General features: G+C 35.4%; 1 protein-coding gene across 2 annotated transcripts in view; it reads left to right on the forward strand.

Moving 5' to 3' along the window:
- Positions 1–24,584, forward strand: part of LOC120413780 (uncharacterized) — a 176,856-nt gene that overhangs the window by 24,653 nt on the left and 127,619 nt on the right. For both annotated transcript variants that reach the window (XM_039574724.2, XM_039574725.2), the window contains exon 3: positions 5,417–5,516. In XM_039574724.2, coding sequence (XP_039430658.1) covers positions 5,417–5,516 — 100 coding nt within the window. The remainder of the gene's footprint in view (positions 1–5,416; positions 5,517–24,584) is intronic.

Here is a 24,584-nt window from a genome sequence, read left to right on the forward strand (position 1 = left end):
GGGGACTTCTGCTGGCGTCGCCGTACGGCTACGGATACAATAACTACCTGGGAGCGACGGCCAAGTACGTCGGGTCCAACCCCGGATCGGTCCATTTGGCTCCGCTGGTCGGTCATGCCACCAACCAGAAGCTGATCGTGGCTTAAGAGTAACTGTGGTTTGTGATGAAAATAAAGAAAACTTGTTTTAACATAGAGATTCATTGCAATTACTCCAATGACTGATATCATGTACATGTCCTAAAAGCAAATCATAAAGGTCACCGTTCCATTTGCAATAATAACCTCTAAGCCAGTGCTTCATTACGGTCGAACTATATTGAAGTCTTCCAAGAAAGTACCGTCCCATTGCCATAACCCGTGGGTGCGGTGGGCAATTTGTGTCCAGAACATCGGGGCAGGTCCCCACAAGACGACGATGATGATGATGGTGACAGCGGAATAATTACCCTCTCTAAGCCACATCTTAACTGCTGGTCTCACATACACACACAGACGACATGTCTTTGAATGTCGTGACACTGGCAACAAGGATCTTAACATGGTTCTCTTGCCTTGAACTGTCAAAGTTGGTCACCGTCGTGCTTTCTGGACACACGTGACTCTTTGACGTTTCATCATACATGGTTTGACACACGTTAACAATTACAAATGTAGCTTAACTGAGAAAACGGAATATTGCTAAATTTACAAAGCGATGCATGTGAAATTACACAACATTGCGTTAAACGCCGAATCCACGTGCGACAAACTTGAACCAAGGCGACGCGAAGAAGCATTTGGAACCGGAAAAGAGGAAATCCTCAAAGTGTTTACCCAGAATGGAGACGGATATGTGCCCCGGGACCGATAATGTCACCGGTTTGAGGTTTGGCCGTAAAAAAGCTCGAGGACTAAAATTGCGCTACAACCTTTCGAGGCAAAACAAAAAAAAACTCTGAATGTTTTCAAGGAGTCGAAGCCCGGGAAATTAATCCCCCGGGTGTGGAAGGAAGTCGTTTCGGAGCAGACTACACTATTTGCTCGAATAGAGCATCGCACGGAGCTCCAAACGGGAACGGGCAGAAACTACGTAATTGAATGCAAACTTTGGGATATCTAAAACTGTTAGGTCGTTTATGAACGCAATTCCACGTTTCATGCGCCACACCACAGAGAGATGATTCGTGAGCAGAAGTAAAAGTTTGTTCATTATTTTGCCCATCTCTCGAAATGCCACATTCTGCTGAAATTGGATCCTATTCTGGGCAGAAAGTGCCACTTAAAATATATATTAAATGGTACAGCTCGAGCTCTTATTAAAATACGTTCAATCATAAGATATTGATTTGAAAGTTTTAGAGTGGTTTAGGTGCCTCTTGCTGAAGCAGCACATTTCAAGCAGCAATAACAAGTTTAATTTCCACCCCTTTTTAGCAGTTTGGTTGGGTTGGGTAAATCATAAGCTAGTATTTTAATCCAAATGTATATCATGACAGGGTTTGCCAGATCATCAAATTAATTAAGGACCTTCAAGTACCTTTCTAACGATTATGGAAAGATGTTTTCTGAAGTCAGGTTCAATGTCTTAAATTATTTTCGGTTTTTTTATTCAACTCACCTTTAATAATACAAATTTATACCATATTAGGGACATCCTTAAACCACGTGAACAATTGTCCACGAAGCAGGTTGGGGGGTCTGAGATTTCCAAAAAAAAATTCTACGTAGTTTATGGATGATCTATTTAATTTTCTTTGTATTTTTTGATTTGGATGTTACTTTGTCCTTGAATTTGCTATTTCGATACAAGTCTCCACCCAATGTTGGGTATAAAAACCCGATTTAATATCACCAGAGGTGAAATAGAGCCTTTCTTACAAAATGATGAAACTCCGACAAATATATTGGTGCAATTATTTTTTCAGAAACAAAATAATACCACCCAGTGAGAATTTGACCTAAAGATTCAAATATTTGTAGGCTAAACCTCGAATTCCATTTATTTTAAATTTCAGAAGTACATTATGGGTCGCAAGATATTTAAATTTAATCAAGAAAAACATATTGGATTGACATTATAAGAAAAAAAAATAAAGGGTACTAAGTCTTTAATTTTAGTCTATGATTAAATTAAAAAATATGTATCGCTATTGCACTTTGTCGATCTATTATGAGAACACTTTCACGCGCAGCGTAAAACGCGCAAGCGTAAATGTGCTGGCGTTTATGCTTCGACATGATGACTTGTTGATCTTTCAGTATATGATTCTGTATAAAACCAAAAATTTAATAGGAGAAAAATTGGGTAAAAATCAGACGTAAAACACTAATATGGCTATATCTCTGGAAATAAATTTTGGAAAAGCTTCAAATTTTGGGCTCAAGCAGTTTTTGGCGCATGTTTTCCAATGGCTTTTTGTTTGAAACTGAATTCTTTTAATTTGATAGTGTTCTCTGTAAAATTGTCCAAAAAATACCTCTAAAAATGGCTTTGACCACATTTATTGGTCGAAAATTGTGAATCGAGAAATAAAATGTTCGTATCCGACCCCATGGCTACAAATCTGAAATATAAAAATTGTGGGTTTTACGAGCGGTTTTCCAATGATGGAAGACACAAATTTTTAAGAGCGGATACAGACATCGCTCAAGTATTTCAGAAAAAGAGCTCTCAAAAATCAGACTTTGAGTTCTGGGTTTCGGGCCAAAATTCAATCGAAAGAGCGCATTTAAACCTTCAATTGAATAATAGGATTTTTTTCATGGGACGATTCCTCGCCACGCAAGATTTTTTTAAGATTTCTGAGAAAAGCGTTTTTTTAAAAGCAAACCTTAAACCTTTCTTTTGTAAGAAAGGCAAATAAACAACTTTTTCTTGTTTGTCGTAAAATTTTTGTTAGTTTTTCTTTTTTTTTAACATTAGAAGTGCTTTGAAAAAAAGTTCGACTTCTAAAACATTTTGAAAGTTGATTTTCATTTAAAAAAAAGCCTTTTCTTGATTGTCATGAGCTGTTTTTCCAAAAAAAAATCGACTTCTATAATATTTTTTTTTTGTTTTTTTTTTAAACTAAACAACCTATTCTTGACTGTTGTAATGATTTTGTGAATTTTTCCACTCTTTCAAATGTTAACGAATTTTTTTTTAAATACCACTTCTTATAGATTTTGTAAGTTTTTATTTTATTTATAAAAATCGCTGGAATATTTTAGAGACTGTAACATTCTTTCAAATTAAAATTTCAATAGTTTCGAAAAATTTAAAAGTCTTGTTTTTTAAATATTAATGAAGGTTTCCTGTCCTTTTTCATTCTATCTTTCACGGCCACAATAGATCCTAAGAAAAATCTGACTTCAAAACATAGCTGTATATGTAAAAAAAAACCATCGTATTTAAATATATTTTTAAAGACAACCCCCCTCCTCTTTCTAAAAGTCTCCAACAATCTGGGGGCAAGTTTTTATTCAGAAGACCTCTAAATGTTTAAGAATATAGAAGTGAAATTAAAGAAAAACGTTCAAATCACCTTTCCAAATGTTTTTTTTTTAATTCGACCTTTTGTCCTTTCGACGTTTTATCCATTCGATTTTTTGTCCACTTTCGACCATTTGGCATTCGACCTTTTGTAAATTCGACCTTATGTCTTTCGACCTTTTGTCATACATTCATAAATACAGTACTTGTTCGGTAACTGGGCTGAACGAAAAATGCCGAGGGGACCACCAATGCATGTTGTATTCTTAATAAATGATGGAAATAAAGGTTACTTAAATTTGTGTCGAGAGCAAATTTTTTAAGTTGTCTTTAGTTATAAATTTAAAAAAAAATGTTTTTTTTATTACATTTTTTTTTTCAATCTACTCACCCCTCGGTTATTTTGGTTTGTTTTTGGTTTTTGAGGTTTGTCTGCTTTTTAAGTGGGCTACATCCCAGTTATCGAGCGCCCAGTTAAAAAGCAGCCCAGTTAAACAACGCCCAGTTGCTGAACAAGTACTGTATTTTGAAATTCTGCATATTGAGAAAGAATTTTCGAATCGATTTGGTGTTTTCGGCAGAGTTGTAGGCTATGAATAGGTACAGCGAAAAAACATTTTTTTTTATTTAACGTTTTTTTACTAACAGTCGAATTCCTAAAATGCGATTTTCTTAATTTTGAGTTTTTTTTATTAAGTTTTCAGGGACTAAAAAATACATCTTTTAACCCTTTCGAGCCTGAACTTTCAAAAAAATATTTTTTAATCTTATGATGGGAAAATGATTCTTAAGACCATACGACAATTATAGGCTAGTTTTGAAAATTTTCATTTTTGGGTCATATATGACCCATCAGGCTTGAAAGGGTTAAACCATAGTACGTAATGGTGCAAAATCCGGTTCCGGAGAAATGAATTTTTGAAAACATAAAGTTTTTTTTTTATAAATGTCGAAAAAACGCACAAAAAAACATTTTCAAATAATTTTCAAAACCCGAATTGAATTCGCAATCGAGAAGTCTTTTGCATTTTTTTAAAGGGCCCGTTCTTAAGTTATAGCCGCTTTTGGGTACTTATTTTCGATTTCTTTTCGCTTTTTTTATTGCATTTAAAAATACTTATTGAAAGAAAAGCATCCCCTAAAAAAATAATTTTGAATAGCTGCGAAAATTTTCTACATTTTCTGCTTTGAAAACTGGATAAAATGTTTCTGAACTACAGCCCCACAAAGACTTCGAATTTATGAAATGAGTTTTTTTTTTCTAGTAAGCCTGTAATTTTTAAGTGACGTCTCGGAAACTATTGGTTCGATTGTCAATGTTAAAAAATGAAGCTTTTGTGAAAATGCAGTTAAACAAAAACATTTTTAAGTTTTTTAAATCAATGAAAAACAGGTCCACAATAAGATAATTTTCCTTATTTCTAGATTACTTTTTTTATATCGAATAAACGGTGAAAATCCGACTTTTTTTAATACCAAAAATCATGCAGGTTTTTTTTTATCGAAAACAAAATAACAGTCGTGAAAAATCCACATTAGAGCAAGCCCGGCACATTTTCCCAACCCGCCTCCGAGCTGGAATCATCGCAAAGTATCCAATTTAAAAGGTCATCATCACGACCCGTGAAAACATACATCAACGATTCGAGGACGAGGACGGAATCCCCACGCGGAATGAAAAAAAAGGGAAACTTTATTTAATCATTAAGCAGCAACGGAGAGTGAAAAAAGAAAACTTTTTAATTGGCCAAACCGGTGGCAACCGGACAGAACCCCGAGAAGGGTTCGGAACTTTTGCTTTTCGGACCTGGCTTGAAACCTTTTTGTTTTTTTTTTTTGTGAGTACAAAAATTTCGAGTTTTTTTTCTCTTGGGATCACCTAGCAGTTAAATGAAAATAATTTTAAAAAATCATCACAACATTTTCCTAACAATTGTCATTTTCTGTCACTCTTTTTTTTCAGCAAACGGACAAGTTTGTGCCGTCCTACGAGACGGTTTCGTTCGCCGTCAAAAGCATCTCGCAGCAGTTCAACTGGACCGAGGCAACTTTGTTTGCGCCAGGTAAGTGAAAGCCGCCCCTCTGTTTCGGACCATCGCGAGAGGGAGGAGAAAAAAGAAAAGCCCGGAAAGATTAAAACTAAAGAGAAAAGAATTTGGGCGGGGTGGAGGGGGAGAATTCTCGCGCTCAACTCAATGAAAGCTAATTTAAAGTCAATTTTTCCGGCACGCGAAGCCAACTGAGGCGGAGTTTTATGGCCTGACGGGGCAGAGGTGTGAAAAGTTTGGCACGCGAAAATTTTGAATCTGTTCTCATTCTCATCTCGTGAAAAAAAATCAGCTTTCTAAAGGGTTTATTTGTCAATATTGAAGAAAGAAAGAAACTCCATTTGTTTTTTTTATGATAAGTGAGAAATGAGTAATGAGTAATGAGTAATGAGTAATGAGTAATGAGTAATGAGTAATGAGTAATGAGTGATGAGTAATGAGTAATGAGTAATGAGTAATGAGTAATGAGTAATGAGTAATGAGTAATGAGTAATGAGTTATGAGTTATGAGTAATGAGTAATGAGTATGAGTAATGAGTAATGAGTAATGAGTAATGAGTAATGAGTAATGAGTAATGAGTAATGACCGATTCTTCGGCTCCTTTTCAAAAAAATCCCAAGTTTTTTTCAGCGTTTTGGCTGTAGTGGTGAAATAAAAGAAGAAACCCCCCAATGTTTTTACATATTTGGAAAGATAATTGATTTACCTACAAAGAAATGTCATGTAGAATGAACAATATTGTACCTGAAATCAATATGTAAAGTGACGGGACAACATCGTAAAACTGGACTTTTAAAAGGAATACCAAGACAATCGCTACAGTTTTGCCAGCTTATTTTTTGTTTTACTTTTGCTCTATTACACATTATCACAAATTGTAAAACAAATCTTATGCTCCTTGAACTGAATGAATTGGTTGAAATTTGAGTTTTTGCCAGCCATTTCTTTGCGTGACGGGACAACGCAAGGAGCAGATTTATGAAAAAACTCCTATTCCATTCAATGGCTTGCAGACTTAATTTGGTCAATATTTTTGGCGTTTAAGAAAAGAAAACGCAGTTAAAGAACATTGCAATATTCAAATCATAATAAAAATGAAATTTTTCATTTAAAAAATCGTATTGAAAATTGAAAAAAGTGACTTTTTGGTGTAGTTTCGCTAAGAATCGGTCTAATGAGTAATGAGTAATGAGTAATGAGTATTGAGTAAAGAGTAATGAGTAATGAGTAATGAGTAATGAGTAATTAGTAATTAGTAATGAGTAATGAGTAATGAGTTATGAGTAATGAATAATGAGTAATTAGTAATTAGTAATTAGTAATGAGTAATGAGTAATGAGTAATGAGTAATGAGTAATGCGTAATAAGGACTAAGGACTAAGGACTAAGGACTAAGGACTAAGGACTAAGGTCTAAGGACTAAGGACTAAGGACTAAGGACTAAGGACTAAGGACTAAGGACTAAGGACTAAGGACTAAGGACTAAGGACTAAGGACTAAGGACTAAGGACTAAGGACTAAGGACTAAGGACTAAGGACTAAGGACTAAGGACTAAGGACTAAGGACTAAGGACTAAGGACTAAGGACTAAGGACTAAGGACTAAGGACTAAGGACTAAGGACTAAGGACTAAGGACTAAGGACTAAGGACTAAGGACTAAGGACTAAGGACTAAGGACTAAGGACTAAGGACTAAGGACTAAGGACTAAGGACTAAGGACTAAGGACTAAGGACTAAGGACTAAGGACTAAGGACTAAGGACTAAGGACTAAGGACTAAGGACTAAGGACTAAGGACTAAGGACTAAGGACTAAGGACTAAGGACTAAGGACTAAGGACTAAGGACTAAAAAAAGACGATTGAGAAATTAATAAATGAAAAGAAAAATAAGTTCCTAATAAATTAGTCTCTAAAATTTTCCTACCCTGCCCACCGGCCATAATTTCGGTTGGTTCTGGCTTTTTGAATAACAAATTCCTTGGCGTACGCTTTCGGAACGTAACCGCCCGTCGCCGCCGCCGGTGAGAAAGTATGTTAAGGAGTTTTAGGCGGGCGCGCACGAGGCAATACGCCTCGATGGAACACGGCAATCGGATAAGGAACGCTTCTCTCGGAAGGGAAACTTGGCTGGACCCGGATGATAAAAATAGATTTAGCACCTTAGGTCTGATGAGGAACTATACAAGTTGTCGATGAGTTTTATTTTTGAAGGTTTTATTTTTATTTTGGGATGAGTTTTTTTCTTCAAATTGCCATGCAAAAATAACTTGTTACAAAATTCATAAACTAATTAAATTTTATTTGACCACATGTGTTATCATAACGATTTTCAATGTAAACAATACCTTCTAATTGGAGATACTGTACACAATAATTTTTTGACCAAACAAATACACGTAAAAACTGATTGAGGCAAATCTGACAACCGTTGGAGTAATTTTCGCCCTAAACAATGTTAGCATTTAATAAAACATGGATTATTTCAGCAACAAAATTAGTAAGCTCTACAAAAATTCAAGCAAGCTTAGAGAGTTTTAAGCAAATTCTGCTAATATTTAAGTCAGGACAAAAATTCCTATCGTTTGTTGTATTTGCCTTAAATAGTCTTTGCATGTAGCAAATTTGTTTATATGTTCAAAACTCGATAAATACTAGAACATTGTTATTTTTTCTCCTAAAAAACAACCAATTCTTGAATCTTCTACCATTAAAAAAAAACAAATTTAACATCTGAGCAATTCTTTAACTATTCGATTTTTTTTATTTTAGTTTTTTGAAACTTTAATTTTTTATTTTTCTGCTGCCGAACGAAAGGCATTTTTTGTAAAATTTGGATAAAAGACTCTGTTTTTGAACACCTGTGAGATTGTTTTGTTTGTCTTTTTTAATACTCGTCCATTTTTGAACGTTTTTCAAAAAACTTTTTGAAATTTTCTCATCTTTTTTCCTCATCATTTCCCAAATGTTTCAACTAACATTTCAAATTGGCAAAAACATGAGTTTTAAACGCTTTTGAAATGTGTGTCTTAATATTGAAATTCTGAAAAAAGTTTAATTTTCAAATTGTTTCTAATTTTTACATTGAAAATCGCAATTTTTTAAACAAAATGTCATCGATTAAAAAATATAGGGTTGGACTTTACAATATGTTTTTTTCCTGATTTGCATTCTTTGAAATGCCAGAGCCAGTGAAGTTTGTAAAATTAAAGTTTTTTTTAAGACAACTCAACCTTCCCTTGGTATTATGAAAAAAAATCACACATAAGGTATTGGGGTCCTGTTCGACCACAAACTTAAAAAAAAAATTTAACGATTTCGGTTTTTTTGGTCACAAATGAAAGCTTAGAACGTCCCCTTTCCGAAACCGACCTGGAAAACCGGATTTTGTCACTGCACAGTGGTCCGAAACCAAAATCTAGCGTGACAAAATTGATAGCGGCCACACGTTAGTATTTAGAGCTTTGGTATCTTGGGGACAAATGATCAGGGTCAATTGGGGCATCTTTTGGTATGGTGAACATTAGGGTGGTCCAAATATTAGGGTGGCTCAGAATTTTTATTTTGGCGGGATGATGAGATAGCGCTTTGGTGTCTTCAGAAAAGTTGTAGGGAACACCATTCTGAGCAACTTTGCTCAAGAGCACAAAGCTCTATCTTCAAACGGGAAGTTCCTAGAGCCATTTTTGTAATTTAGGTTGAAGTGTTTATGAAAAAATGAGTTTTTTGAATTTATCAACTCAGGCTTGTGTCGTAGCGAGTTGGTGTCTTCTAGACATTTGTAGATCTTATCAAAACACACATTTATCTTCCAAGAAAGCGAAAATCGGACTTTTAAAACGAAAGTTATAGCCAAAATACGACGAAAAAGATGCCATTTTGAAATGTGAATAACTCGAAAAGGTGGTAGAGTTTGACCTCGCTCTTAGAAGCATCTGAAAGTACACATTCTTGAGTACGTTTGCTGAAAATATCTCGGAGGTCTTTTTTGTTTAACTTATTCAATCTCAATTTGAAAATGAGCATTTTTTAATCGTTTTTTGCCCATAACTTTTGATAGAATTGACCAAAATTCATTTTTCAAGAATAAAAATGTTCATTTTGACAAGCTCTACAATTGTTTAGAAGGGCCCAAAAATGTACAAAATGATCTAGTGGTTGTAAAAGAAGAAACAAGTTTTGGCTGAAATATTTCAGGAATCAACAAAATAATTAAATTTATTCCTGAAATATCAGGAATATCGAGGTCAAACTCCACCACCTTTTCGAGTTATTCACATTTCAAAATGGCGTCTTTTTCGTCGTATTTTGGCTATAACTTTCGTTTTAAAAGTCCGATTTTCGCTCTCTTGGAAGATAAATGTGTGTTTTGATAAGCTCTACAAATGTCTAGAAGACATAAACTCGCTACGAACCAAGCCTGAGTTGATAAATTCAAAAAACTCATTTTTTCATAAACACTTCAACCTAAATTACAAAAATGACTCTAGAAACTTCTCGTTTGAAGATAGAGCTTTGTGCTCTTGAGCAAAGTTACTCAGAATGGTGTTTCCTACAACTTTTCTGAAGACACCAAAACGCTCTCTCGTCATCCCGCCAAAATAAAAATTCTGAACCACCCTAAAATTTGGACCACCCTAATGTCCACCATACCAAAAGATGCCCCAATTGACCCTGATCATTTGTCCCGAAGACACCAAAGCTCTAAATACTAACGTGTGGCCGCTATCAATTTTGTCACGCTAGATTTAGGTTTTGGACCACTGTGCACTGTGGCCACCGGGAATCGGCTACAACCGAACAAACCTATTTATCTCATATTCCGAAAGTGTCCCCAAGGGGCCATCTAGAACCAGTTCCAGAATGGCCAAAATGGATCAGCGAACACCGGAATGACCGTAGATTGACATATCTTTCAATTTCATGACGTTTGATACGTCGAATGATAGGGGTTCTCTCATATTCCGGAAGTGTCCCCAAGGGGCCACCGGTAACCGGTTCCAGATTGGCCAGGATGGGACAGGGAACAACGGCATTACCACAGATGGACAAATCGTTCAATTTCATGAAGTTTGATATGCAACATGATGGATTTTCAACAAAAATATTAAGTTGGTATCGGATACCCGGAAACCGGTTCCAGGTTACCCGAAAGTGGCCATTAATACTCCAGAGTGGTTCTGGCAATCGTGTATTGTGTTTTTAGTTAGTTTTATGGATCAATTTCAACTATCATGAGAGTATTGGTATCACATATACGTGGCAAACAGTAAAACATGAACTTTTCGGATGTTCTAGATTTCCGGAACTGGTAGGTCACCTGGCCTTTATATTGATATTTGTGGTCAAAGTACAGGTAAATACCTGTCGAATGCAACCCGGAGCATCCTGATTGGTTGAAATTTGTCGGAGATACAGGTCGTCAAAGTTGGGGTCTCAAAAAGGTCTTTTTTCGGTTGTAGCCGATTCCCGGTGGCCACAGTGACCAAATCCGGTTTTCCAAGTTGGTTTCGGAAAGGGGACGTTCTAAGCTTTTATTTGTGACTAAAAAAACCGGAATCGGTCAAAAACTGAATTATTGACGATTTTTTAAAGTTTGGGATCGAAAAGGACCCCAATACCTTTAAAGTAACTTTTGTTTTGGACACGCCCCTAGGGGTCATCCGAGGTTTATTTGTTTTGTGAAATGTGTATTTATACTATAAATTCAATGTCAGAAAATTTATAGGCTCTAGCATGTATATAGCAAATGTTATGGCAAATTTAATTTTCAAAAAGGCCGAAAACGACCCCAATACCGTAGGAAGGTTAAAAAAATGACGCGACAAAAAAAATTACTAAAATTATATATTCGTTGAAAAAACTTGCAAAATATATTTTTTTTTTTAATCTAAGCTTTTTGAAACATTTGAATTTTAGGACTACAGATCGTTCCAGAACGTAAAAGTTAAGGGAAAAAAAATATTTTCCTAAACTCATTGATATTTTAGGGTAGTAGAAGTTATTTTGCAATGTACTAAAACAGTTCTTCTTGGTTTAAGTAAAAAAAAAAACAGATTTTTGTGTAGTTATATTTTTTTAAATTTATGTCCCTCGACTCTCATCAAAACATTGCAAAACATTGAAAAATAAATAAATTGCATACTGAGATTTCAACATTTAAATGAACAAAGTGTTTTAAAATGTATTTCACAATAATTCAGTTATTAAGGCTCTATATTATCTATTTCAGATTTTGTTGAGATCATTGATAAACAAATTTGAAAAAAAAATAGGAGTTTTTCTATTTTTTCTTAAACAAAATCTAATCTCCACTACATCAATTATTAAATTTTACCTTTCCCAAGCTTCAGCAACAGCTGCAACTGGAATAGAATGTTTCCCCCGTGTAAATTCCCGCCAGCGTCGTCCTAGATCCTGTCAGCTTAGAAGCCACTTTTGGCATTTCCCACCCGACGCCACCTGAAGCACCCACAAACGGTTCTGCACGGCATGCAAATGTTGTTTGAAGAATAGCTTTCCAACATGGCACATTGAGAATTCCCACCAAGTTTCCACGTGTCGCTCTGTGCTACACCACTCACACATGCACAGCACAAAGCCTCGCAAAGCTCACGTTCCGACACTGCATTTAACACAATCACGTCAGACAATTTGATAATGGGAAAACATTGTTTTCCACCGTTGCGGGCTGTGGAAAATCCTGGGGAGATAAACCGATTTTCCACGTACAAGGTGCGAGCAAAACGAGAAATGAACATTCGTTCAAGTTTGGTGCAAAGTGCTTTTCTACATTTGAGAGATTGATCCTGTTGAATTTTTCAAGATTTCAAGGGTGTCGTTCCTCAACAGCATTTGACGTGGAGCAAAGCTCGAGAGCAAAATGTTTTGTTGTTAATTTTACACCCAAAATCCAAAGACAAAGTTGAACCGTAACAGTTAATCAATTTCACGTTGCGTCATTTCCAAACTCCCCCCGCCATCAAATCACACGAGACGGAAATTTAGTTCTTCAGAGATAGGAAACGACTCGAGTCGTTCTTCAACTTGGCTCCAAAATACCCAACAGAGAGACAAGAAGAAGCTTTCACCCAGGACTTGATAGCATGTCATCACCTGTACGTGTGTGTACATGAGGACTCGGAGACTCCACACCAAGAGGAAAGTAACTTTTGATCAGATTAATATTTCATCATGGCAAAATGATGCAAAAGGAAGGCGGCGGCGAGCACAGGTACTCTAACCCCGCAGGGGAATTGAAAACGAGTGTTCAGGACAATGGGGGATGTGAGCCTTTGCAATAAGAGGATTTTGTTCGATCATCTCCCGTGATGATCCTTTCCCCCGCAGTATCTGGCTCAATTAAATGCACCCAGGGCATAATATTTATGAGTGGAGCCTTTTATCAGCTAATCGATAAGCCAGGATATGAACCTATTCGTTGGGAGACAATAATACAGATTTTTTGGAAAAGCAATAAATCTCATGAATTTAATTTCATGTCATTTACAATACGTTCAAAAATATATCAAATTTTCTGTCAACTCACATGAACGAAACATTTTAAATTCTCGACCCCTTATTGATTTTCGCTAAACTTTGCTCTAATAGGTTATTTTGGTCTCTAACCACAATTTCGGAGTCAATTTTTCGGTCCCTTGTTACAGTCAAGTCATGTTTTTCATCATTTTGTAGAAGCAATTCTCTGAGATATCGGACTTTTTTTCGATTTTTTTGTACATTTCAAGTTTCAGCTTTTTTGGTGCCTCATTAATTTGTCCATATAATTTTCCATACAAAATTAGCAGCTGTCCATACAAAAATGGTATTTGAAAATTCAAAAATGTGTATCTTTCGAAGAAATTTTTTGATCGATTTGCTGTCTTCGGCAAAGTTGTAGGTATGGGTAAGGACTACACTGAGACTGACATTTTAAAAGGGACAAACATACAATATTACGTCCTTTTGAAATGTTAATTTTGATTTCAAAAAATTGAAAATATTGTTTTCGGACAAATCGAAAAATTTAACGAATGTTTCATATTTTAACATTGAAAATCGGACCATAAGTTGCTGAGATATCGACATTCGAAAATGGTGGGTTGTTTGGTTTAGACTGAGAAAACATCAATTTTCCTGTTTTTAAATCTTTGCATGGCAATATCTCAGCAACTATGGGTCGTATCAACAAAGTTCAACAAATCAAAATATAGAGAATTTTCTCAGCCTTTCAAAAATATGTTTTTTTTTTCAAAAGTGGGCACTAATTTAAAAAAATGAATAACTGCGACTATTTTGAAAAAAGTTAGCTAAAAATGGCTATGACTTGAAAACGGTGCACTTTATCAAAATTTCACTTGAGTACTTTTTGATTGCCAATTCGATTTTACATTTAAAAATGAAGTTGAAAAATGTTTGCGACCAATATGTCGATGTTTTGAAAAAAATCATAACTCGGTCAAAGATTTATTGCACATTCTGAAAATTTCTGAAAAGTTGGCATTTGATGTCCCCTAAAAGATATCAAAAATAAAAAATAGCTAATCAGGTTTTAGTGACAAAAAGTGAAATAAAAAAAACACCAAAATTTTTACGTGTATCATTTTTTTTAAGTGTGGTCCTTATCCATACCTACAACTTTGCCCAAGACACCAAATCGATCAAAAAATTCCTTCAAACGATACAGATTTTTGAGTTTTCATACATCATTTTTGTATGGACAGCTGCCAAATTTGTATGGAAAATTCTATGGACAAACTAATGATGCAAAATGGCTTATTTGGGCATACCGAAGGCACCAAAAAAGTTTCAGCTGGATTTAAAAATACAAAAATTAAAATTAAAGAAAAAAGACCGATTTCGTAGAGAATTGCTCAGCTCAATACCCTAATGAGATAAAAATATGTTATTTAAAGGTCTGTTATAAAAACGTTCAATATGTATTCATTGTGTGTGTGTGTGTGTGTGTGTGTGTGTGTGTGTGTGTGTGTGTGTGTGTGTGTGTGTGTGTGTGTGTGTGTGTGTGTGTGTGTGTGTGTGTGTGTGTGTGTGTGTGTGTGTGTGTGTGTGTGTGTGTGTGTGTGTGTGTGTGTGTGTGTGTGTGTGTGTGTGTGTGTGTGTGTGTGACCCAATCCAATACCCGCTAACCGGTAGCGATATTATGGGAAAGTATAATTTGTATCAGACTGTGTACATGCCGAATGCTGATACAACTTATCTCAGTCCCGGGTATTAGGTGGTGATAGCTCTCGCGCTGCTTCCAACGACCCATTTCAGAATGACAGAGCTCCTTGCGGTCCAATTCCGAGGTCGCTGGGCATTGTTCGGCCCCGCCTAAACATAGAAGCAAGCATCTGAAGGAATCTCGATCTATATTTAGACTTCCAATCCCTTTAGGCAAATCAGGGATCAGCGCGTATTTAATAATATGAGAAGAAGAGATAACATGTTTCAACACTACGGATCAATTCACTGCTAGAGTATAAACCTTCTGATGGCCGACTGCTTAGCGTCCCAGACCACCAATCCAAAGGTGTGAGTTTCGAATCCCACCTGATTCATTTTAGTTTTTATTATTATCATATTCAAATTCCTGATTCCAAATTTCAAAGGTACCGACCGGGGTTTAATCCCTGAACCTTCTGCTTGGGAGACAGAAGCCGTAACCATTAAGCCACGGAGCCGGTTGAATGGGACGTGGTTCTCTGTATGGCTTTTTGCGAGATGAGAGCAGAGGACAACAATCATCTCAACGTTTCCACTTTACCCGGGCTAACGACCGGCAGTTCCAGTTCACGATGATTTCCCTTCATATGTTAAAAACCACTTATGATTTTGGCACATATTCCGTTTGTCAACGTTTCCTGTCATTACTGGCGGGAAAAATCTACGTGGAATCAGCTGTGCAGACCTCATGTGTGACAGGAATGCAGGTAGAGCGAACACCGGAATGACCGTAGATTGACATATCTTTCAATTTCATGACGTTTGATACGTCGAATGATAGGGGTTCTCTCATATTCCGGAAGTGTCCCCAAGGGGCCACCGGTAACCGGTTCCAGATTGGCCAGGATGGGACAGGGAACAACGGCATTACCACAGATGGACAAATCGTTCAATTTCATGAAGTTTGATATGCAACATGATGGATTTTCAACAAAAATATTAAGTTGGTATCGGATACCCGGAAACCGGTTCCAGGTTACCCGAAAGTGGCCATTAATACTCCAGAGTGGTTCTGGCAATCGTGTATTGTGTTTTTAGTTAGTTTTATGGATCAATTTCAACTATCATGAGAGTATTGGTATCACATATACGTGGCAAACAGTAAAACATGAACTTTTCGGATGTTCTAGATTTCCGGAACTGGTAGGTCACCTGGCCTTTATATTGATATTTGTGGTCAAAGTACAGGTAAATACCTGTCGAATGCAACCCGGAGCATCCTGATTGGTTGAAATTTGTCGGAGATACAGGTCGTCAAAGTTGGGGTCTCAAAAAGGTCTTTTTTCGGTTGTAGCCGATTCCCGGTGGCCACAGTGACCAAATCCGGTTTTCCAAGTTGGTTTCGGAAAGGGGACGTTCTAAGCTTTTATTTGTGACTAAAAAAACCGGAATCGGTCAAAAACTGAATTATTGACGATTTTTTAAAGTTTGGGATCGAAAAGGACCCCAATACCTTTAAAGTAACTTTTGTTTTGGACACGCCCCTAGGGGTCATCCGAGGTTTATTTGTTTTGTGAAATGTGTATTTATACTATAAATTCAATGTCAGAAAATTTATAGGCTCTAGCATGTATATAGCAAATGTTATGGCAAATTTAATTTTCAAAAAGGCCGAAAACGACCCCAATACCGTAGGAAGGTTAAAAAAATGACGCGACAAAAAAAATTACTAAAATTATATATTCGTTGAAAAAACTTGCAAAATATATTTTTTTTTTTAATCTAAGCTTTTTGAAACATTTGAATTTTAGGACTACAGATCGTTCCAGAACGTAAAAGTTAAGGGAAAAAAAATATTTTCCTAAACTCATTGATATTTTAGGGTAGTAGAAGTTATTTTGCAATGTACTAAAACAGTTCTTCTTGGTTTAAGTAAAAAAAAAAACAGATTTTTGTGTAGTTATATTTTTTTAAATTTATGTCCCTCGACTCTCATCAAAACATTGCAAAACATTGAAAAATAAATAAATTGCATACTGAGATTTCAACATTTAAATGAACAAAGTGTTTTAAAATGTATTTCACAATAATTCAGTTATTAAGGCTCTATATTATCTATTTCAGATTTTGTTGAGATCATTGATAAACAAATTTGAAAAAAAAATAGGAGTTTTTCTATTTTTTCTTAAACAAAATCTAATCTCCACTACATCAATTATTAAATTTTACCTTTCCCAAGCTTCAGCAACAGCTGCAACTGGAATAGAATGTTTCCCCCGTGTAAATTCCCGCCAGCGTCGTCCTAGATCCTGTCAGCTTAGAAGCCACTTTTGGCATTTCCCACCCGACGCCACCTGAAGCACCCACAAACGGTTCTGCACGGCATGCAAATGTTGTTTGAAGAATAGCTTTCCAACATGGCACATTGAGAATTCCCACCAAGTTTCCACGTGTCGCTCTGTGCTACACCACTCACACATGCACAGCACAAAGCCTCGCAAAGCTCACGTTCCGACACTGCATTTAACACAATCACGTCAGACAATTTGATAATGGGAAAACATTGTTTTCCACCGTTGCGGGCTGTGGAAAATCCTGGGGAGATAAACCGATTTTCCACGTACAAGGTGCGAGCAAAACGAGAAATGAACATTCGTTCAAGTTTGGTGCAAAGTGCTTTTCTACATTTGAGAGATTGATCCTGTTGAATTTTTCAAGATTTCAAGGGTGTCGTTCCTCAACAGCATTTGACGTGGAGCAAAGCTCGAGAGCAAAATGTTTTGTTGTTAATTTTACACCCAAAATCCAAAGACAAAGTTGAACCGTAACAGTTAATCAATTTCACGTTGCGTCATTTCCAAACTCCCCCCGCCATCAAATCACACGAGACGGAAATTTAGTTCTTCAGAGATAGGAAACGACTCGAGTCGTTCTTCAACTTGGCTCCAAAATACCCAACAGAGAGACAAGAAGAAGCTTTCACCCAGGACTTGATAGCATGTCATCACCTGTACGTGTGTGTACATGAGGACTCGGAGACTCCACACCAAGAGGAAAGTAACTTTTGATCAGATTAATATTTCATCATGGCAAAATGATGCAAAAGGAAGGCGGCGGCGAGCACAGGTACTCTAACCCCGCAGGGGAATTGAAAACGAGTGTTCAGGACAATGGGGGATGTGAGCCTTTGCAATAAGAGGATTTTGTTCGATCATCTCCCGTGATGATCCTTTCCCCCGCAGTATCTGGCTCAATTAAATGCACCCAGGGCATAATATTTATGAGTGGAGCCTTTTATCAGCTAATCGATAAGCCAGGATATGAACCTATTCGTTGGGAGACAATAATACAGATTTTTTGGAAAAGCAATAAATCTCATGAATTTAATTTCATGTCATTTACAATACGTTCAAAAATATATCAAATTTTCTGTCAACTCACATGAACGAAACATTTTAAATTCTCGACCCCTTATTGATTTTCGCTAAACTTTGCTCTAATAGGTTATTTTGGTCTCTAACCACAATTTCGGAGTCAATTTTTCGGTCCCTTGTTACAGTCAAGTCATGTTTTTCATCATTTTGTAGAAGCAATTCTCTGAGATATCGGACTTTTTTTCGATTTTTTTGTACATTTCAAGTTTCAGCTTTTTTGGTGCCTCATTAATTTGTCCATATAATTTTCCATACAAAATTAGCAGCTGTCCATACAAAAATGGTATTTGAAAATTCAAAAATGTGTATCTTTCGAAGAAATTTTTTGATCGATTTGCTGTCTTCGGCAAAGTTGTAGGTATGGGTAAGGACTACACTGAGACTGACATTTTAAAAGGGACAAACATACAATATTACGTCCTTTTGAAATGTTAATTTTGATTTCAAAAAATTGAAAATATTGTTTTCGGACAAATCGAAAAATTTAACGAATGTTTCATATTTTAACATTGAAAATCGGACCATAAGTTGCTGAGATATCGACATTCGAAAATGGTGGGTTGTTTGGTTTAGACTGAGAAAACATCAATTTTCCTGTTTTTAAATCTTTGCATGGCAATATCTCAGCAACTATGGGTCGTATCAACAAAGTTCAACAAATCAAAATATAGAGAATTTTCTCAGCCTTTCAAAAATATGTTTTTTTTTTCAAAAGTGGGCACTAATTTAAAAAAATGAATAACTGCGACTATTTTGAAAAAAGTTAGCTAAAAATGGCTATGACTTGAAAACGGTGCACTTTATCAAAATTTCACTTGAGTACTTTTTGATTGCCAATTCGATTTTACATTTAAAAATGAAGTTGAAAAATGTTTGCGACCAATATGTCGATGTTTTGAAAAAAATCATAACTCGGTCAAAGATTTATTGCACATTCTGAAAATTTCTGAAAAGTTGGCATTTGATGTCCCCTAAAAGATATCAAAAATAAAAAATAGCTAATCAGGTTTTAGTGACAAAAAGTGAAATAAAAAAAACACCAAAATTTTTACGTGTATCATTTTTTTTAAGTGTGGTCCTTATCCATACCTACAACTTTGCCCAAGACACCAAATCGATCAAAAAATTCCTTCAAACGATACAGATTTTTGAGTTTTCATACATCATTTTTGTATGGACAGCTGCCAAATTTGTATGGAAAATTCTATGGACAAACTAATGATGCAAAATGGCTTATTTGGGCATACCGAAGGCACCAAAAAAGTTTCAGCTGGATTTAAAAATACAAAAATTAAAATTAAAGAAAAAAGACCGATTTCGTAGAGAATTGCTCAGCTCAATACCCTAATGAGATAAAAATATGTTATTTAAAGGTCTGTTATAAAAACGTTCAATATGTATTCATTGTGTGTGTGTGTGTGTGTGTGTGTGTGTGTGTGTGTGTGTGTGTGTGTGTGTGTGTGTGTGTGTGTGTGTGTGTGTGTGTGTGTGTGTGTGTGTGTGTGTGTGTGTGTGTGTGTGTGTGTGTGTGTGTGTGTGTGTGTGTGTGTGTGTGTGTGTGTGTGTGTGTGTGTGTGGGTGTGTGTGTGTGTGTGTGTGTGTGTGTGTGTGTGTGTGTGTGTGTGTGTGTGTGTGTGTGTGTGTGTGACCCAATCCAATACCCGCTAACCGGTAGCGATATTATGGGAAAGTATAATTTGTATCAGACTGTGTACATGCCGAATGCTGATACAACTTATCTCAGTCCCGGGTATTAGGTGGTGATAGCTCTCGCGCTGCTTCCAACGACCCATTTCAGAATGACAGAGCTCCTTGCGGTCCAATTCCGAGGTCGCTGGGCATTGTTCGGCCCCGCCTAAACATAGAAGCAAGCATCTGAAGGAATCTCGATCTATATTTAGACTTCCAATCCCTTTAGGCAAATCAGGGATCAGCGCGTATTTAATAATATGAGAAGAAGAGATAACATGTTTCAACACTACGGATCAATTCACTGCTAGAGTATAAACCTTCTGATGGCCGACTGCTTAGCGTCCCAGACCACCAATCCAAAGGTGTGAGTTTCGAATCCCACCTGATTCATTTTAGTTTTTATTATTATCATATTCAAATTCCTGATTCCAAATTTCAAAGGTACCGACCGGGGTTTAATCCCTGAACCTTCTGCTTGGGAGACAGAAGCCGTAACCATTAAGCCACGGAGCCGGTTGAATGGGACGTGGTTCTCTGTATGGCTTTTTGCGAGATGAGAGCAGAGGACAACAATCATCTCAACGTTTCCACTTTACCCGGGCTAACGACCGGCAGTTCCAGTTCACGATGATTTCCCTTCATATGTTAAAAACCACTTATGATTTTGGCACATATTCCGTTTGTCAACGTTTCCTGTCATTACTGGCGGGAAAAATCTACGTGGAATCAGCTGTGCAGACCTCATGTGTGACAGGAATGCAGGTAGAGCGACTCCCACGGGGAAAAAAAAAAAAAAAAAAAAAAAAAACGTTCAATATGTATTCATTAATTTAAAAAAAGCGTCAAAAACTGTTAAAAAATAGTTATGAAACCTTTGTTACATCAATATTTTAGGTTATGTTTTTGATTTGTTCTTCTTAACGGTAAAATTTAATGAAAAGTTTATTAAATTAATCATTTGAATTGCAAAAATTTCAACTTTTCAGTGCAACAGTATTTTTAGTATTTTGAGTATTTTAAGTATTTAAAGTATTTAAAGTATTTTAAAAGTGTTTTAAGTATTTTAAGTATTTTAAGTATTTTAAGTAATTTAAGTATTTTAAGTATTTTAAGTATTTTAAGTATTTTAAGTATTTTAAGTATTTTAAGTATTTAAAGTATTTGAAAGTATTTAAAGTATTTAAAGTATTTAAAGTATTTTAAAAGTATTTTAAGTATTTTAAGTATTTTAAGTATTTAAAGTATTTTAAGTATTTTAGGTATTTTAAGTATTTTAAGTATTTTAAGTATTTTAAGTATTTTAAGTATTTTAAGTATTTTAAGTATTTTAAGTATTTTAAGTATTTTAAGTATTTTAAGTATTTTAAGTATTTTAAGTATTTTAAGTATTTTAAGTATTTTAAGTACTTTAAGTATTGTAAGTATTTTAAGTATTTTAAGTATTTTAAGTATTTTAAGTATTTTAAGTATTTTAAGTATTTTAAGTATTTTAAGTATTTTAAGTATTTTAAGTATTTTAAGTATTTTAAGTATTTTAAGTATTTTAAGTATTTTAAGTATTTTAAGTATTTTAAGTATTTTAAGTATTTTAAGTATTTTAAGTATTTTAAGTATTTTAAGTATTTTAAGTATTTTAAGTATTTTAAGTATTTTAAGTATTTTAAGTATTTTAAGTATTTTAAGTATTTTAAGTATTTTAAGTATTTTAAGTGTTTTAAGTATTTTAAGTATTTTAAGTATTTTAAGTATTTTAAGTATTTTAAGTATTTTAAGTATTTTAAGTATTTTAAGTATTTCAAGTATTTTAAGTATTTTAAGTATTTTAAGTATTTTAAGTTTTTTAAGTATTTTAAGTATTTTAAGTATTTTAAGTATTTTAAGTATTTTAAGTATTTTAAGTATTTTAAGTATTTTAAGTATTTAAAGTATTTTAAGTATTTTAAGTATTTTAAGTATTTAAAGTATTTTAAGTATTTTAAGTATTTTAAGTATTTTAAGTATTTTAAGTATTTTAAGTATTTTGAGTATTTTAAGTATTTTAAGTATTTTTAGTATTTTTAGTATTTTTAGTATTTTTAGTATTTTAAGTATTTTAAGTATTTTAAGTATTTTAAGTATTTTAAGTATTTTAAGTATTTTAAGTTTTTTAAGTATTTTAAGTATTTTAAGTATTTTAAGTATTTTAAGTATTTTAAGAATTTTAAGTTTTTTAAGTATTTTAAGTATTTTAAGTATTTTAAGTATTTAAAGTATTTTAAGTATTTTAAGTATTTTAAGTATTTTTAGTATTTTAAGTATTTTAAGTATTTTAAGTATTTTAAGTATTTTAAGTATTTTAAGTATTTTAAGTATTGCGCCGGGAAGATGGATTTTTGTGGCGTTCTTTTTGTGCTGTATTCGTGATCGTGTTCATATCATGCATGCGGTGAGGGGGGTCATTGTGCTAATGAATATTATTGCGCGTCAGTGTCGTGTGAGCAGCAGCGCCGGGATGATGGATTTTTGTGGCGTTCTTTTTGTGCTGTATTCGTGATCGTGTTCATATCATGCATGCGGTGAGGGGGGTCATTGTGCTAATGAATATTATTGCGCGTCATTATCGTGTTATCAGCAGCGCCGGGAAGATGGATTTTTGTGGCGTTCTTTTTGTGCTGTATTCGTGATCGTGTTCATATCATGCATGCGGTGAGGGGGGTCATTGTGCTAATGAATATTATTGCGCGTCAGTGTCGTGTGAGCAGCAGCGCCGGGAAGATGGTTTTTTGTGGCGTTCTTTTTGTGCTGTATTCGGAGTAGTGTGGTGTTTTTCGGGACGCGCAGTTCTGTTTTATTACCTTCTTTTTTTTCATTGTTTTTTTTTTCCACTCGCGTTCGTTGGCCGATGAGTTTTTTTGTGTTGTGCTCTATTTATAGTTTTCTATAAAAACGTACCTATTTTTTTTTTTTTTTTTGAGACTAGCAAGTCGTATTGCTGGATGAAGCCCTTTCTATATCATTTTAATAATCATTTCAATAAATGAAGCCCTTCCTACATCACCGTTGATCGGAAGGCACGCCGACGGAGAATTTCTGGAGAATCGCGGTCGAATTAATACTATATTTAAATCCCTAGATAGCTATCTTTCCGCAGCCGGCTGCCTAAGATTTTTAAAATTTCAACCGATAAACAAATTGCTTATGGTCGCATCACCTACCACAGTGAATCCTGACCTCATACCCATCTTACTAACCCCTCAAAACTCATGTGATACTTTGTCGGAGACGCAGTCGATTTGGCGGTCCCATCACTCAAGTATCGGACTAACATTCCCATCCACTTCCCCGTGTCTTACCTCTGGTCGTGGCCGGCGTCGGTATTGATCAGCATGATAGGGACCTTTGAAAATTGCGAAGGGGTGATGATTGGTTCCTACTTTTCATCTGTGGTCCACGGAGCAATGTTTGGGGGTCCTGGTCAATAACGAAGTAGCAGCTACGGGTAGACACCAATGCTATGCTATGCTATGCTATTTTAAGTATTTTAAGTATTTTAAGTATTTTAAGTATTTTAAGTATTTTATGTATTTTAAGTATTTTAAGTATTTTAAGTATTTTAAGTATTTTAAGTATTTTAAGTATTTTAAATATTTTAAGTTTTTTAAGTATTTTAAGTATTTTAAATGCTTTAAGTATTTAAAGTATTTTAAGTTGTTTTTTTTTCTTTTTGGCATGCTCAAAAATGGCTAATAGCAAGACTTGTCGGATCCGATAGCAAGGCTTGCCCTTGTCCTGAATCCGGCTTATAGCAAGGCTTGTCCGATTCAGGGTCCATATTTAAGGGGACTGCATTTAAAAGCTATGCACACTCAAAGTGAAAAGTAACTTGTCTTTCGTAACAAGACAAAAAAGGAAACAAACCACGACAAAAAAACAGCAAACATCAACCAAAATTTCACAAAACGTAACGTTACAAAAGTGTGCAAGATAGCATCCGACCGATCGGTAAAGTGGACGCATCTATTGTTGATCCTTTTCTTTAGGACATGTTTTGCAAGCCAAAACCAGTCTGACAACCCTCTTTTACAAGAGCCAAAGAAAAACATCGCAAAAAACGGTTGAGGAAAATATTCGCATCCTTTATTCACGTAGCTAACGGGGTTTTGCTGATGCACATGCCATCCTTCAGAGTGCTCGTTCATGGATGGTTTCCGCTGAACAAAAGCACACACACACATCCCACGTGGACGTGGACACGTGTGGTATGGTACTGCTTCTTCGCAGTGTTCAACTGGTTGCGACTGGGACTGGGATCGCTGCAGCGGAAAAAGCATTCCGGTCCGGTGTGCGATGTTTTTCTTTTTCGAGAAATTTTGTGTCATGAGGACTTTTCATGGTTTGCTGGACAGTGTCAGTCAAAAGCGAAAATTCTAAGGCAGAAATCTTAAGGTTTTGTACCGATAAAAGTTTAAATTTATTGCCTTTCAAATCCACCGCGCCATTCTGTGGAGCATTCCTATGGAAAAAATAGAAATGAAAACATAAGTGATAGAAATTGATGCACGTATTGACAGTGTTGCTGACACATTCGGAATCCATTTGGCTTCATTGTGCGGAGTCGTCTTCCTCGGAACTATCTCGCAGCTTCTGCTGTCTGGGATCTAGACCGGATCGAATGTGGCACGAAAATCAATTTCAATCTCCGCGAGATTGCATCAGGTAGAGGAAGGTGGCTAGCGGTAACTGGTTATCAGGTTGCTGTTATTACCTTCCTCTTTTTTCCTCATAGAAATAAATCATTTTGTTCAATATACAAT

Source organism: Culex pipiens, chromosome 3 (genome assembly GCF_016801865.2).
Source record: "Culex pipiens pallens isolate TS chromosome 3, TS_CPP_V2, whole genome shotgun sequence".
Classification (NCBI taxonomy): domain Eukaryota; kingdom Metazoa; phylum Arthropoda; class Insecta; order Diptera; family Culicidae; genus Culex; species Culex pipiens.